The sequence below is a fragment of the Sorex fumeus genome, unplaced genomic scaffold, assembly GCF_029834395.1.
Source record: "Sorex fumeus unplaced genomic scaffold, SorFum_2.1 ptg000044l, whole genome shotgun sequence".
In the NCBI taxonomy this organism is placed as follows: Eukaryota; Metazoa; Chordata; class Mammalia; order Eulipotyphla; family Soricidae; genus Sorex; species Sorex fumeus.
Genome location: NW_026606101.1, coordinates 10,173,440 through 10,188,735, shown reverse-complemented (window position 1 = coordinate 10,188,735; position 15,296 = coordinate 10,173,440). Strand labels below are relative to the sequence as shown.

The 15,296-nt window shown below is 52.1% G+C and overlaps 1 protein-coding gene across 1 annotated transcript in view; it reads left to right on the top strand.

Moving 5' to 3' along the window:
* The window catches only part of CNBD2 (cyclic nucleotide binding domain containing 2), a 62,075-nt gene that overhangs the window by 39,919 nt on the left and 6,860 nt on the right, over positions 1 to 15,296 (top strand). Inside the window, exons 10-12 of the mRNA XM_056121530.1 lie at positions 5,923 to 6,097; positions 8,471 to 8,591; positions 12,988 to 13,154. Coding sequence (XP_055977505.1) covers positions 5,923 to 6,097; positions 8,471 to 8,591; positions 12,988 to 13,154 — 463 coding nt within the window. The remainder of the gene's footprint in view (positions 1 to 5,922; positions 6,098 to 8,470; positions 8,592 to 12,987; positions 13,155 to 15,296) is intronic.

Genomic DNA, 15,296 nt, shown 5'->3' with positions numbered 1-15,296 from the left:
AAGCTGGAAAAAATGGGGACCTCCTTCTAATAAGCAATGCGGCCTGGAGTGTGGCCCCGAGTGGGCACGTGTGGGCATCCCAGCATTCTTGGGAGCACCACCACTGAATGAATGTGACCCCGGGAGCACCTCCGTGAGTGTGAGCCCCACCACCAGCCGTGCACAGTTAAGAGGGGGAGCATGAGAAGGAAGAATCCAGGGGACCAGAGGGATAGTACAACGGGGAGGGAGTTTTCCTTGCAGGTGTCTGACCCAGGTTGGGTCCCCCGTATTCCATATGGTCCCCTAAGCCCATCAGGAGTGATCCCTGAGTACAGAGGCCTGAGAACAGCCAGGTGTGACCCAAAAACCAAAAGAAAAAAAAAGAAATCTTGCATTTCCCGCAACAAGTAACTCTAGCTCGGGAAGCAACTCCGGGGGCAAGTGGACAAACTTTGAGTAGCCGAGTGGGGTCTGGCCTCGTCGCAGGCAGTGAGCTGTGCGCACACTCACCAGGGCCTTCTCCAAAGGCTCCACTCCTGCTCCCTGCAGTCACTTATTTCCTGTTGCTTTCTGATTGGAGGCTGAGGGCTGGACACAGCTGTTCAGCTTATTGTCCCGTCCTCACAGTTGCCCTTCTAGAAAGTCCAGCCGTATTGTCCAATGAGGAAACAGGCTCTAAGAGTCAAATCACTTGTCTCAGGGTGCTGGGGCCACTGAACAGTAATATAAGACTTCCCACTGGGGATTCTTTAGCAGTTTTTCTTTTTCTATTTTTTTATTGTCTTTTTCTTGGTGAGGGAAACCTCCCCAGTGGTGTTGGGGGCCACCAGGGCTATAGCTAGCAGGGGTTGGGAGTCCATACGATGCTGGGACTTTCACCCAGTACCTTGTGCGTGCCAGGCAGGCGTTCCTCTGCCCCAGAGCTGGGCTTCTCAGCGCGCTCTCCCCTCTTCCTGTCTCCAGCCTTCCGCCTCTGTCATTTCATGTTACTGAGCGTGGTCAGGGGGTTCTTTGAGACTGGCCGGGTGCTGGACTGGCTGGGTCCTGCATCCTGCCAGTCCTCCAACCATTCACAGTGCTTGTACCAAGCACCTCCCTGCCCTTGGCCCTTATTCCATACATAACTCTCTTGTAATTAAAACACAATTTTTTTTTCTGCTCCCTGTTTCTGTCCGTAAGGGGTTTTCTCCCAGTGGTGGTGGGGGAGCGTCTCAGGCCTGGTGCACGTGCCCCTGGGATTGTATTCAGGCATGTGGGGGGGGGGGGCGGTGCTGGGATCCCACTTGCAGAGTCAAGGCAGATGCTCCATCGCTGTCGTCTCCTGCCTGCCCGCCCTGAGGTCTGTCTTACTGTTTGAGTCGAGAACACTAGCCCTCATCAGACACTCATAGTGATCTTCACGGGTCTTGTGGTTCTGTTTGTGTTTCGTCACCCACCTGGCAATGCTCAGGGGTTACTGCTGACTCTGCACTCAGGAATAACTCCAGGCAGTGCTCAGGGGACCATATGCGGTGCCGTGGATTGAACTCAGGTCCACTGAATACAAGGCAAACATCTTATCCACTGTACTGCTGCCACTATGGCCCCTTTCCCCCCACCCCACTTCTCTCCTTTTTTTTCTCTTTTATTTCCTTTCTCTCTCTCTCTCTCTCTCTCTCTCTCTCTCTCTTTCTCTCTTTCTCGTGTGTGTGTGTGTGTGTGTGTGTGTGTGTGTGTAAATTCGCTTATTGACTAAGACACAAGGTCAAGTTCCCCCCCAGTCCTCCCTCTCCCCTATAGAGCCCAACAACAAAAGAATTGATAAGCATTCTTTTTTTTTTCTTTTTGGGTCGCACCCAGCCATGCACAGGGGTTACACCAGGATCTGTACTCAGGAATCACTCCTGGCAGTGCTGGGGGACCCTATGGGATGCTGGGAATCGAACCCGGGTTGGCTGGATGCAATGCAAATGCCCTACCTGCTGTGCTATCACTCCAGCTCCTTGATAAGCATTTTTAGGGTGACGTTCCCCCCACCGCAATTCTCTCCAGAGCCCTCTGCTTAAGAACACAGACACATCTGGAGTAGGCAAGGACAGACACTCAGGGAATCTCTGACCAGAAAACGAGTTCTGAGTGTGTGTGCTTCCCGTGCCCCTTGTATGACACCAGCTGACATTGAAAAGACAGATTGAGGCCGAGGAGCACGGGGAACACAGGGTTCCAGAATGAGGAGTGTGTGGCAGGGTAAGCGGACTAGACAATGTGGACAATGTGGTACCCGGCTGTGTCCCACCACCCCCGAAACTCGTCTCTCAGCCTCCCTTGCACGGAGGGGTAACCGCTGCCACTCTCCCCTGAGCTCTGACTGAGCCATTCCCGAGCTCTTGTACCTTATGGTGGGGCTGCATCCAGTTGCGCCCCCGACTCTACAGAAAAGGACTCTCCTGAAGAGACTGGACCTGTCTCCACTGTGACTTTCTGTCTGGCACATTTCAAGCTTGACTGAATTAGGGGGCAGCAGAGATTTCCCTGCATGCCTTTAAAAAAAAAAAAAAACGTTTTTTTTTTTTTTCATTTTGGGGGCCACTCCTGGTAGGACTCTTGGTTCTGTGCTCCAGCATCACTCCCAGTAGTGCTCAGGGGACCATGCAGTGCTGGGGATCAAACCCTGACCCCTCACCTGCAAAGCAAGTGCTCAGCTTAGCTTGTCTCAGCTGGTGCTGATAGACCTGCCTGCACCGCTCCCTCCTTGGAGAGGATCATCCAGGCTCTTCCCCTCCTCAGAGATGCAGCCAGCCCTCCTGAGATCAGAACCGAGCCCACCCGTGGGGATAGTCCAGCAGGGAGGGCACTTGCCTTGCAGACAGCAGATCCGGGTTCCATCACCAGCATCCCATATGGTCCCTTGAGTCCTGCCAGTGAGCCAGTCTCTGAACAGAGGGCCAGGAGTAAGTCCTGAACACCACCTGGTTGGCCAAATACAAAAAAGGACTGAGAGGGCTGCAGAGGGGAAGGGAGACGAGGCTGCATCTGTGCAGAGCGAGAGTCTCATTTCCCATTTGGGTGACTTTGGCGAGCCTGAAAGTCTCAGGGCCTGGTTTCTGCCTACTTTCTAGTGTTGTAACAAGGCTCAGGAACCAAACTACTCAGCCTTATCTGCTTTGGGACCATACCACGTGCTGCTCGGGCTACTCCTGGCTAGGTGCTCAGGGGGTGGGGGGGTGGGGGGCGTGTCTCCAGGTGCTGTCGGGAGAACTATGTAGTGCTGGGGATCGAACCTGGATCTCCTGTATGTGAAGCACGTGTTCCACTCTCTCATCTAACAAAAGCTTTTGTTAGATGGTATGAGAACATTGTTTAATCTGGAGCTAATTTTGCTTCATTCGTGAGACACACCAAGTTTGAGTACCCGTGGGGCCCGTCACTCAAGCTGTTTGTCACAGTCATTTTACACTAGCACCAAGCCTAGTGCTCTGTGCTTGCAGGACCGCTACACCATACCTACCACCGGAGCACAAAGACTCCTTTGTTGTGCTGTTGTGTTGTTTTATTTTCCCTTAAGGGGAGCTCCCAAGCAGTACTCAGGAGGTCTGGGCCCCCTACTCGTGATTCTCGACAAATGGGTGAGCACTTGAATGCCAACGTTCAAAGATGTTGGGTCCAGATCAGCAGTACAGTGGATAAGATGCTTGCCTTGCCCGCAGTTGACCTGATACAGTCCCTGACACCCCACATGGTCCCCCAAGCTAACCAGGAGTGATCCCTGAGCACAAAGGCAGGAGTAAGCCCTGAGCACTACTGGGTGTGACTCCAAAACAATAACAAAGTCTCATGGATGCTGCTCAGGCAGTGGTGCTCAGGGCTCTCCAGGGCCATACCCAACAGTGCTCAGGGCTGCAGGGATGCCCCTGGCCATGCCTGGGGCCAATGCCCCTGCCCCTGTGCTGTGTTTTATTCTAGTTAATGGAAAAGAAAGCTATTTCTGGTCCTCGGTGAACTCTGATGATTTATCCCTCGAATTGTTTTAGGTAGTTCTTTCACCAGCTTTGGGTAGCATATTATCTATATTATCTCTTACTATAAACAAATCATCCCCAAATCTTGTGACTTTAATAGTTCCACTCCCCGAGGTGCGCACTTCTGCCACCGAGCCTGCACATGGCACACTCAGTGGAGGTGCACAGGTCACGGTTGTGGCGTTGTTGGGGGCTGCTGTGTGCTCACTCGAGCTCACACTTCCTGGCTGTGGGGATCACATGTGAGCTAGTCATAATGCTCCCGGAGGCTGCCTGTGTGTGCGTGTGTGCACGCGCGCGCACACACACACACACACCACACACACACACTCTCTCTCTCTCTCTCTCACACACACACACACACACACACACACACACACACACACTTTGTTTTTCTTATTTGGTTTAGGGGACATACATACCCAGCAGTGCTCAGGACTTACTCCTGGCTCTGCACTTAGGGGGTGCTCGGGAGACCATATGAGGTGTTGGGATCCCAATATGATCAAAGCCAGGTTGACTGCGTGCAAGGTAATCACCCTTCCCTGCTGCGCTATCTCTCAGGCCCCTGTTTTTCTGTTTTGAGCTATGTCAAGTGGTGCTTGAGCTATTCCCAGGACTCGGGACTCTGGCTTCGCTTCTAGATGTGGTAGGGGGGGACCATGTGGTGCCAGAATTGAAGTCGGAGGTCCTGCAGACAAAGCAGGTGCCCCAGCTCTTTGGCCATCTCCTTGTCCCCATCCCAGGCCTGGTTGTGTTGGGGCTGAGCCCTCTTGTGAGCAGGATAGCTGCCCCGATCTGCTCGGCCTGTGCGGGATACGGGGGCTGTGACGTGGCCGCAGGCTCGTGAGGCAGGCACATTCCTCCCGGCCTCTGCTATTCACTTCCTCTTTTGTGTCAGATCATATGTTCTGGCCATGGGCTTGCATTGACATTTGTCTGGGTGGAGTAGAGGTAAAAGATGTGGCTCAGGGCCCGAGCGATAGCATAGCAGGAAAGGCGTTTGCCTTGCATGTGGCCAACCCAGGTCTGATCCTTGGCATCCTGCATGGTCCCCTGAACCATCCAGGAGTGATCCCTAAGCACTGCTGAGTGTGGCAAACTTTCCAGAAACAATACAGGAAGCCACAGAGTTTTTCTTTTCTGTTTCTGCTTAGGGGCAAGGGAGGCTTACAAATGGTGCTCAGAAAGGGTGTTGGGAGGATCCTCCCAGGATGGGAGAAGCATGCTAAAAGTAGACTATAGACCAAACATGATTGCCACTCAATGCCTCTCTTGCAAACCACAACACCCAAAAGGAGACAGAGGCAGGGTGGGATGGGGGGATAGGGGGTGGGAGGGATACTGGGACCCGTGATGGTGGAAAATGGGCACTGGTGGAGGGATGGGTGTTTGATCATTGTACAGTTGAAACCCAAGCACAAAAATTTGTAAATCTTCAACTGTACCTCATGGTGTTTCACTAACAAAAATTTTTTAAAAAATGTAAATGATGGAGAAAGGGCACTGGTGGAGGGATGGGTACTGGATCACTGTATAACTGAAACCCAAGCACAAAAATTTGTAAGTCTACAACTGTACCTCATGGTGTTTCACTAATAAAAATTAAAAACAAACAAACAAATGGTGCTCAGGGGACCCAGGAGCCATTCCTGGTGATTCCCAAATACCCAGGCCATGGTTCAGTACTGCTGAAGCCCAGGGAGACCGCAGCTCACCCCAGTGCTTGGGGCCACACTCAGGAGTTCTGGGATCAGACTCAGGTCAGCCACATGCGGGGCATGTGCCTTAGCCCCTGGGCTCTCCCCCAGCCCCTTCTGTTTTCCTTCTGTCCCCCTTGGTCCAGACCGGTGAGGCAGGTGACCACGAGGGGCTTTCAGCCAACCCTGATTCTGGCAAGCCCCTTTCCTCTCCCCATCCTCTCCTCTCCTCCCCTCTGCAGAGCCTTCTCCTGAGGAAAGATTCAGGCAGTTCCAGATCAAATCCTTCCCACACCAGGACTACAGCCCCCTGAAACTCCTGCATCTGCAGAACTCCAGGAAGTCCCAGAAGTTCAGCCTCAGTGAAATTAATACCAAGGCGAACACCCTCCCGAGGAAGCTGGGCCCAAAGGTCAAGTAAGCGTCAGCCCTGACAGAGAGGGGCATGGCTTCTGATGAGAGGAGGGGTGGGTTCATAGGGTAGATTGTGAGGGGGCCCGGGCAAAGGGAAGGGCAGGCCCAGGTCACCCCTCATGGTTGGGGTGTGGCTTTGGCTCCAACATCACATATGCCCCCCATATTCGGGGGTCTCTCCTGAGCAATGAGGAATAGCTCCTGAGCACTGCCAGGTGTGGCCACCTTCCCACCCACATGTCTGAATATTTAACAAGTGCTTAGGGGATCCTAACCCGGGTCCAGAACTGCATTATCCAATCCGATCCCCTCCCCCCCAATAATACTACCAGGCTAGTGTGAATCCTCGCTCCTGGCTTTCTGGAGAGAAAACCAAGGTCCAGAGACACCAAGTGCATACTTGAGGGGCTACAGGCGGGAAGTGGCAGAGGTAGGATTTGAACCTGAGGAACCCATGGTGCCCATTCTGGGTATCCTGTTCCATGGTTACCCGAAGAGCTAGGGGCTGCGCCCAGCAGGCGGCCTTCACTATAGCCGGGAGCCCCAGTGACTGAGAAGCAGACAGGAAACTTGGGGTGCGCTGGAGGATAAAGGGGCTCAAGGCAGGTCTGAGGGTGTGGAGCTGATAGCGGCCTCTCCCGCACTAAGATAGCATCTCCTGCTCTGTGTGCGTGTGGGGGCTGCTGCCTGCCAGCCCTCTGCCCTCCCTGTGTGACAGGACCCCATGAATTCTGAGGTGTCAGATCCCCTTATGGTGCTCCCTTCAGAGATCCACTGCTTGAAATCCCAATGCCAGTTCCTCCAGAGGGAACTGGGAGCCAACAAGGCCCTTCCTTCCCTCCCTCCATCCTTCCCTCCTTCCATCCTTCCCTCTTTCCTTCCTTCCTTCCTTCCTTCCTTCCTTCCTTCCTTCCTTCCTTCCTTCCCTCCTTCCCTCCTTCCCTCCTTCCCTCCTTCCCTCCTTCCTTCCTTCCTTCCTTCCTTCCTTCCTTCCTTCCTTCCTTCTTCCCTTCCTCCCTCCCTCCATCCTTCCTCTCCCCCATCTTTCCTTCCGTCCTTTACACCTCTTGGTGCTCAGGGCTCCCAGCTCAGTAATTGTGGGTCACTCCTGGCAATATTGGGGGGATCATGCAGTCCTGGGGATCAAACCTGGGGATCTTCCATGCAAAGTCTGTGCTCCAGCCTGTTGCTTCATCTCTGAGCCCATTTTCTGCTGTCACAAAGGGAGGAGGGACCGAGTGGGCCCAGAGTGCATAGTAAAGGCCTTGCTGGACATGGTGGGAGAGGCAGCCGACTCACGTGGCAGTGAGTTCTGCTGTTCTCTCTGCTTCTGAGACAGAGCACAGCCCGCCTCTGCCTCCTGCCCCGCCTGACCAGGGACAGAACCTCAGGGTCCTGTGCAAAAGTAGCTCCAGGGAGCAAAGTACAAGTCCCCAGGTCACCCCAGGAAACACGTCTGCATAAATATGCAGATAATTCATCTTTGGGGGCTGGAGCCATTGTACAGTGGCCAAAGTGCTTACCCTACACACAGCCAACCCAGGTTTATTCGCAGGCACCTCATATGGTCTGCCCAGCACTGCCAGGAGTGCTCTGAGTACAGCACCAGGAGCAACCCCTGAGCATCGCTGGGTATCGTCCCCAAACAAAAAAATTAATCTCTTTTTATCAGAAAGCGGAGCCCAGCTTCTACTGTACCAAAGTTTATTTGATCTTTTTTTGCCATTATGGGAGACACACCCAGCCATGCTAGAGCTAATGGGGCATGTGGTGCTAGGGTTCAAATCCAGGGCTTCACGCGTGTGCAATGCCCCCTGGCCAGACCTCCTCAGCCCTCTGTCGTAGCAGTCTACTCCCAGCATCCCCAGCTGCTCCCACCTGAATTCTCCTTCCTGGGGCCTGAAGCTGAAGCGGGAATAGCCCCCAGACTTAAAGGACTTGAGGCTGCTCCTCTCACCACCTCTTCCCACCCCCCCCCCCGCCCTCCAGTGAGCCCTAATTCTTTTTCATTTTTGCAAAGCAAGATAGTTTTTATTGAATCTTACAAAGGATGTGAGGGGAGAGAAAAAGAGATATGTGTGTTCGAAGAGAACACAGGCTTTTCCAGGGTGGGATAAGCAAAGAAACATACAGACAAGCGAGCGAGATATGTGTTCAAGGAAGAAGGTAGGCTTGAAGAGCCAAGAGAACCCTAGTTCTTGGCATTGTAACTCTCTTTCTCAGGACCCTAATCCTGGGTTCTCACCTCCCAAGCTTCACAAAGGACTTGTTCATATGCTAATTATCGAGGGGGAAATGCTGGTTATCCAGGGCCGCTGTGAACTGGCTGTGTTCCAAATGAATGCTTTTAACACAGTGTGAAATTTCAAATTTCAGCTCCAGGACTTATCAACCTCTCAACTACCCAATGATCAATACCAAACACGGTGAAATTCCCAAGGAGGCTGCGGTGGGGGCCTACCTCAGCATACGCACTGTGGAGCAGGGAGAGACCATTGTGAGTATGCAGTCAGCCTGGCTCCCAGGGCGCTGTCACCAGTGGCCAGGGGCGTGCGGTCACAGTAGGAAAGGCCAGAAAAGTCCATTCATAGTTTTTTTGTTTTGGCCACACAGCCAGCGGTGCTCAGGGGTGACTTTCAGTGGGGCTCAGGGGACCATATAGGGTATCGGGGATCAAACCTGGTCAACATGTGCATGGCAAAAGCTTTACACACTGTGATATATCTCTGGCCCCAAGTCCACTCATATTTGATCATCTTAAGGGATATTTGTAAAACATTTAATTATTTATTTTCATTTTTGGGCCACACCCGTTGATGCTCAAGGATTACTCCCGGCTCTGAGCCTGAGCTCAGGAATTACTTCTGGTGGTTCTTGGGGGAGTGAGATTGGGCGGGGGGGACCATATGGGATGCTGGAATTGAACCCAAGTCAGTGGCATGCAAGGCAAATGCCCTACCTGCTGTTCTATTGCTCCGGACCCATGTAAAACATTTTAGATATGATAATGGTATTGTAGCCATGTTTTTGATGTGGTTTGATTTGGAGGTGCTCAGGATCATGGGGTGCAAGGCATCAAATCTGGGGCTCTTGGGGTTCCTGCAAATGTGTTTTTACCCCAGGCCACTGGGGCCAACTCTCCAGCCCTATGGTAAGAGTCCTTATATTTTGGAGCTATGTATGAAAGTATTTTACTGATAAAATTAAATGACATCTGGGACTTGCTTTAAAATAGTCCATGACCAAGCAAGGCTGGAGCCCTCTCACTATACTCATTCAGCATTGTGGTGGAGATACTCACTAGAGCACTGATAGAAGAAAAGGAGAAAGAGCCAGAGATCGTTCAGGGGTTAAGATGCTTGCTTTGCATGCTGCTGATCTGAGTTCAATCCCCAGCATCACATATGGTCCCCCAAGCGCCACCAGAAGAGTGGTCCCTGGCCATAGAGGAAGCCCTGAGCACTGCCAGGTGTGTTCCAAAAATGGAAAAAATAAAAAATTTTAAAAGTATGTCGAGTTTGGGAAGGAAGAAGTAAGGCTGGGGCCGGAAAGATCATACTGAGGGTAGGGCACTTGCCCTGTTCACAGCTAACCTGCGTTCGATCCCCAGCATTCCACATAGTCCCCTGAATCCACCAGGATTGACTCCTGAGCACAGAGTCAGGAGTAATCCCTGCAAACGGCTGAGTGTGGCCCCCAAACAAACATAAAGCTCCAATCAAAGAAATAAAGTTGTCTTTGATTGCAAATGACATGTTGGTGTCTAGACACCTTCAAAGAGTTAAAAGAAAATGACTCCTGAAGTTTACAGTGAACTTTCTAAGTGATAGAATCCAGTATAAGAAGAGCTGTGTAATGGGTACCGGAGCTGGGTGATGAGTACTGGACATGGGTGATAGGTACTGGAGCTGTGGAATGGGTACTGGGGCTGGTTGATGAGTACTGGAGCTGTGTAAAAGGTACTGGAGCTGGGTGATAGGTACTGGATCTGTGTGAAAGGTTCTGGAGCTGGGTGGCTGATTGAGCAGCATCAGGAGAACATAAGGTTGAAGCATACAAAACATACTGCCCCGAGTAACAGAGTTCACGTCTTGCATGTGAAAGATCCTGTACTTGATCCCTTTGCATCGTGTTGTCCCCAAACACCACCTGGTCCCTCTCCTCTCTGCACACCTCTAGGGGTGACCTGCTCCACCTGGGGACTCCCAGTGCTTTGAGTGTGTCCTTGTAATCCCTGTTGCCAGCCACCCCACCCCAGGTGGGCCCTGTCTGTTCCTGTCTACACTTCCTGCTGTTCCACACTCCCCGTTCTCCCTGTGTGCCGGAGGGCCTGCCCAGCTCCTAGGGGTCTCTTCCTGTTGGTGGGTCAAACATGCTTCCGGCAACTTTATTTCTTTGTGGGCCATACCCCGTGGTGCCAAGGAGGGCTACCCCCAGTTTAGTGTGTGGGGGTCACTCCTGGTGATGCTTAGGGAACGGTGGGGTGCTGGTATCCAACCCAGGCCTCCTGCATGCAAAGCATGTGCCCAGACTCTTGAGCTATCTCTCCTTTCCTCAGTGCCCTTCCACCACTAAGAACAAAAGAGCCTTTTGGGGGTGTGTGTGGGTGCCAGGGCTGGATCCCAGGGCCTCACACAGGCCAGCCCCCGCCCTACCCTAGGCCGGTTCTTTGTAGGGTGCTCTTTGGTCTCATCCAGGCTTTCGTGCCACCTCTCTGGAGCCAGCCCCAGTGCCAGGGTGCTGGGAACACCTGCTTTACTTGCGTCTTCACGGGACGCCACCTCCGGCTCTCCTGCTGGCGGCTCGCTGCCGTTTGTCTCTGCTTCAGAGCAGGGGTGCTCCTGATGGAACGCAGGAAGGGAGGAAGCGTCGGAGCTGCTTGGCACCCCAGGCACAATGTAGGCACCGGAGCTGCCCAGGGTTGTGGATGGTGACTGGAGCTGGTGGCCTTGTGGGTGGCATGGGAGCAGGCTCTATGGGCCTGGCAGGGCCAGGACAGTACCAGCCCAGAGTCTGGAAAACCTCAAGAGGCCTGGCCGGGACCTCGGGCTGTCTTGTGTGATGGTCCTTGGGCCCAGCCAAGTGAAAGCCCCCCCACAGAGAGGCACGTATACATGATGCCCGTGGGCCACCCCGTCTAGAGGTGTGCCTTTGGGGAAATTTTGTTCTCCTCGCTTTCACGCCCTGGTTTGCACTGGGGCGGTAATAGAGGTGACCGAAGCTGCCTACCGGCAGACAATCGTTTCCTCACCCGTGGGAGCAGAGCTTGGAGCTGGGCCAGCCACAGACATAGCAGAGGTGGAGCAGGAATCGGCAGGTGGAGGGAAGCAGCCTCACAGGACAGCAGGGTGGAGGGGGACAGGCAGGCTGAAACCCCAGAGGTCGTCCAGGTGGGGCAAGACCACAGGAAAAAGACAGATGGCTAGGCAGGAGTTCTTGGATTCTGCATCCCAGTCCTAGCTCTGGGGCTCCACCCTTCAAACCTATGCCTTTATCAGAAAACCCACTCACCTGCCCCTCAGGGGACCCCGCCCATCTGCCCATCAGTGGGCCCACTCACCTGCCCATCAGGGAGCCCGTCCACCTGCCCATCAGGGAGCCCGTCCACCTGCCTATCAGGGGGCACAGCTCACCTGCCCATCAGGGGGCCCGCCCACCTGCCCATCAGGGAACACACTCACTTGCCCATCAGGGAGCACAGCTCACCCGCCCATCAGGGAGCACAGCTCACCTGCCCAGAGAGCACTCACCTAGCCCAGCTGCTGCCTCTAACATTCTGGCTCCCCTGAGCGTTCACCCCAAAGGTGGTTCCTAAGCCCATGTCAGGCCCCAAACCCCGCATGAGGCACCAGTGTGAGGCATGTCAGCTAACATTCCTGCCCTCCTTGGACTTCGGCTCTGCTCCGGGGATCAAATACTAAACAGATACTTGAGCAGACACGCAGGAACTTGCAAACTGTTGCTAGGAATGGAGTAGCAGATGGAGTGAGGGTGAATGGAAGAGCACGTGGGGGTGGGGGGGTGTTGTCAAGGAAGGCAGCTCCCGGGAGCTGAGATGGAGACCAGAATGACGGAAAAGATGAGTCCTGGTCCCTCCAAGAGAAGCATGCTCCTGATAAAAGTGACGCGTGAAGACCTGGCGGGGACATCAAGAACCATGGTTCAGGCATAGTAGGGAACAGAGTTGGTTCCAGAGAGAACCAGGCAAGGCTGATGGTGCCCAGGGCGGGCCAAGAGAAGTTTGATTTTGTTCCGGGTACTTTGGGAAGCTATGCGAAGGGGGTCAGCAGAGAAGGGATCTGTCTGGCCAGAGTGAGCAGGGACCCAAGGCGGTGAGAGCATCCCATCTGCTCCCAGTCAGCCCCAAATGTGCATCTGTGTTCGAATCCTGCAGCCTGGGTAAGTCACTTCACCCCTTGGTGCCTCTCTTTCCCTTTCCTCAAGGCATATGACTTTAAACATAGACTCTGGGGCTGAGCAGCTGCCAGGGGCCCACATCTTTGGGAAACGCTGAGCGGAGGCTGCAGGCTGGGCAGAGTCAGGCCTTTGGAGCAAAGGACTGTGGAAGGGAGGTGCAGCGGGGTGTGGTGCTGGAGGGACGGGGCCGACTGCGTTTCCCCCTTTCTGTCATGTTGCTAGGGATAGAAAATGGTCTTTCTAGACATACAAAAGAGTTGAGATTGGAGCAGGGGACTTGGAATATACTGTCCTGCAAGAAGCCATTGTTCTTGAGTGCCTGGTGGCCAGGCAGCTCCTGGACAGTGCAGAGGACCCACAGGACTCTCATCTGTGCTGGGGCATAGAACTCAGCGGCAGACGTGGCATCTTTATCTGGTGAAACGCGGGCAAGAACGCGCGGTCTCAGCTCTGGCTTCATACGCTTTCTTCTGCAGGGACTTCACCAGATGCTCCTGCCCGAGAGCCAGCAGGACGTCAGGCCCCTGATCCTCGTGAGCCTGGGAGTTGAGCTGATTCGGATGAGCAAAGATCAGTTTTACAAAATGTTCAGTGAGAAAGAGTTGAGGAAAAAGCTGTTGAGGTACCAGATCCAGTACCCCAGGTCAGTGCTAACGGGGATGAGTCCACCAGACCAAACCACTGTTAATCAAAAGAGTACTTTGGGGGCTGGAGAGGGTGCTTGCCTTGCATACAGCCAATTGGCGTTCAATCCCATAGGGCTCCTGAGCCCAGCCAGGTGTGACCCCTGAATACAGAGGCAGGTGTAGCCCAAAATCAAAAACCAAAATCAAAGAAGAAAAAAATTCAATTAAATTTTTTAATCCATCCCACTTCCCTCGCCTTTGTCATTGTTGGTGTTGGTGGGTAACAGTCAGTCGCACAAGAGGTTGTACTCCTCACGCGTTTATTTGTGCTCACGGGGTCACCTCACTGTTGGAGGTGCTCACACACAGTTGGCTGCAGTGTGGCCAGAAATGGCTTGTTTAGCTAGGAGTCACAGAGATCAGAGCTGCCAGTGTCGTGCTGGGCATGTGTGCCAACTCTGAGAGCTGAATTTGTGACTGTGTGCTTGTAAGGAAGTTATGGGCCACTTTGCTGTTTCTCCTATTTCGTTTGTTATTTTAATGTGAAAAATAAAAAAGATAATCCCTAATTCTGACAAGTGAAATGAAGTTGCTAATATATATGATATATTAGGAATATATCATATATATTAGCAATATATCAGATAGCAATATATCAGTTCTTTTGGTTATACTTTTAGTATTCTGTTTCAAGGCCCATAAATTGTTTTTACCCTCTGAAGCAATGGTCCGCCTATGACTTTATATAAAATTATGGGGGGTTCTCAAGCAGTAAAGTACTGGTCTTGCATGTGTGAAGGCCTAGAAGAACCCAGACCTATGACCACTGTTGGACGTGGCCCTCACAGCAATTTGAAAAATGATACAAGCGCACGATGCATCATCATTATTATTATTACCATTTGTATTTGGGCTATACCTGGCTTTGCTCAGGGCTTACTCAAGCTCTGTGCTCAGGGATCAATCACTCCTAGAGATGCTCAGGGGACCATATGTGGTGTCAGCGATGCCAACCTCAGGTTTGCTGCTTGCCAGGAAAGCACCTGAGCACTGCTGGGTATGGCCCAGCCCCGACCCCCCAAATAACAACAACAAAAAAGAGAATTTCTGCTTCTAGTTATATATTCTGCTCATGTTTGTTTCCATAAGGAGTATGCATTGCTTTTATAATTAGTAACAAAAGATATGCTTTAAAAAATGGTCAGTCTAGTAACATTCCAAGTGGATTTTTTTCTTATGTCAGTTTTTGATAATGATGATAAATTGCTTTTTATTTTTTATTTTTTTTGTTTTGGGGCCATACCTGAGTGTGCCTTACTCTCAGTTCTGGGCTCAGGGTTCACTCATGGTGGGCTGGGAGACCAACTGGGTGTCATGGACCAGACAATATTGTAACAAACTGTGTGATTTGGCTATCACCTTCCTTCAACTCCACTGAATCCTTCTCAAAGACAGAGCTGGTTTTTACCTCTAGAGTCTGTCCATGCTCAGCTCACTAAAAGTTGAACAAATTAATAAAGCATTGTTTTTTTTAGAAATCTGAAAAATACTAAACAAGAAAGCGAGGTGGGCCAGAGTGATAGTGCAGGGGACAGGGCATTTGCCTTGCACATGGCCAACCAAGGTTCAATCCGCGGCATCCCATAAGGTCCTGGAAGTTCTCCAGGAGTGATTCCTGAGCATAGAGCCAGAAGGAACCTCTGAGCATCACCAGGTGTGACAAAAAAAAAAAATCTAAAAAGAAATAATAAAAATAGCAATAATGTGAGGGGCCTGAGGAATAGTGCAAGGATTAGGCACTTCCTTTGCATGTGGCTGATCCCAGTTCAATCCCTGGAACTTCATGGTCCCTCAAGCATGGTCAAGCGTGAACCTTGGGCCTGGAGTGATAGTACAACGGGTAGGGTGTTTGCCTTGCATGCAGCTTACCTGGGTTTGATCCCAGGCTTCCCATATGGTCCCCTGAGCACCACCATGAGTAATTCCTGAGCACAGAACCAGGACTAAGCCCTGAGCATTGCTGGGTCTGATACAAAAAAGCAAAAAAGGGAGTGAACCTCAAGTACTACTGTGTAACCCAAATTCACCTCCCGATAAAATAAATAAAAGGGTGAAAACCAGAGCCATTTATATTCTCCCAACAATCCCAACTACTCTTT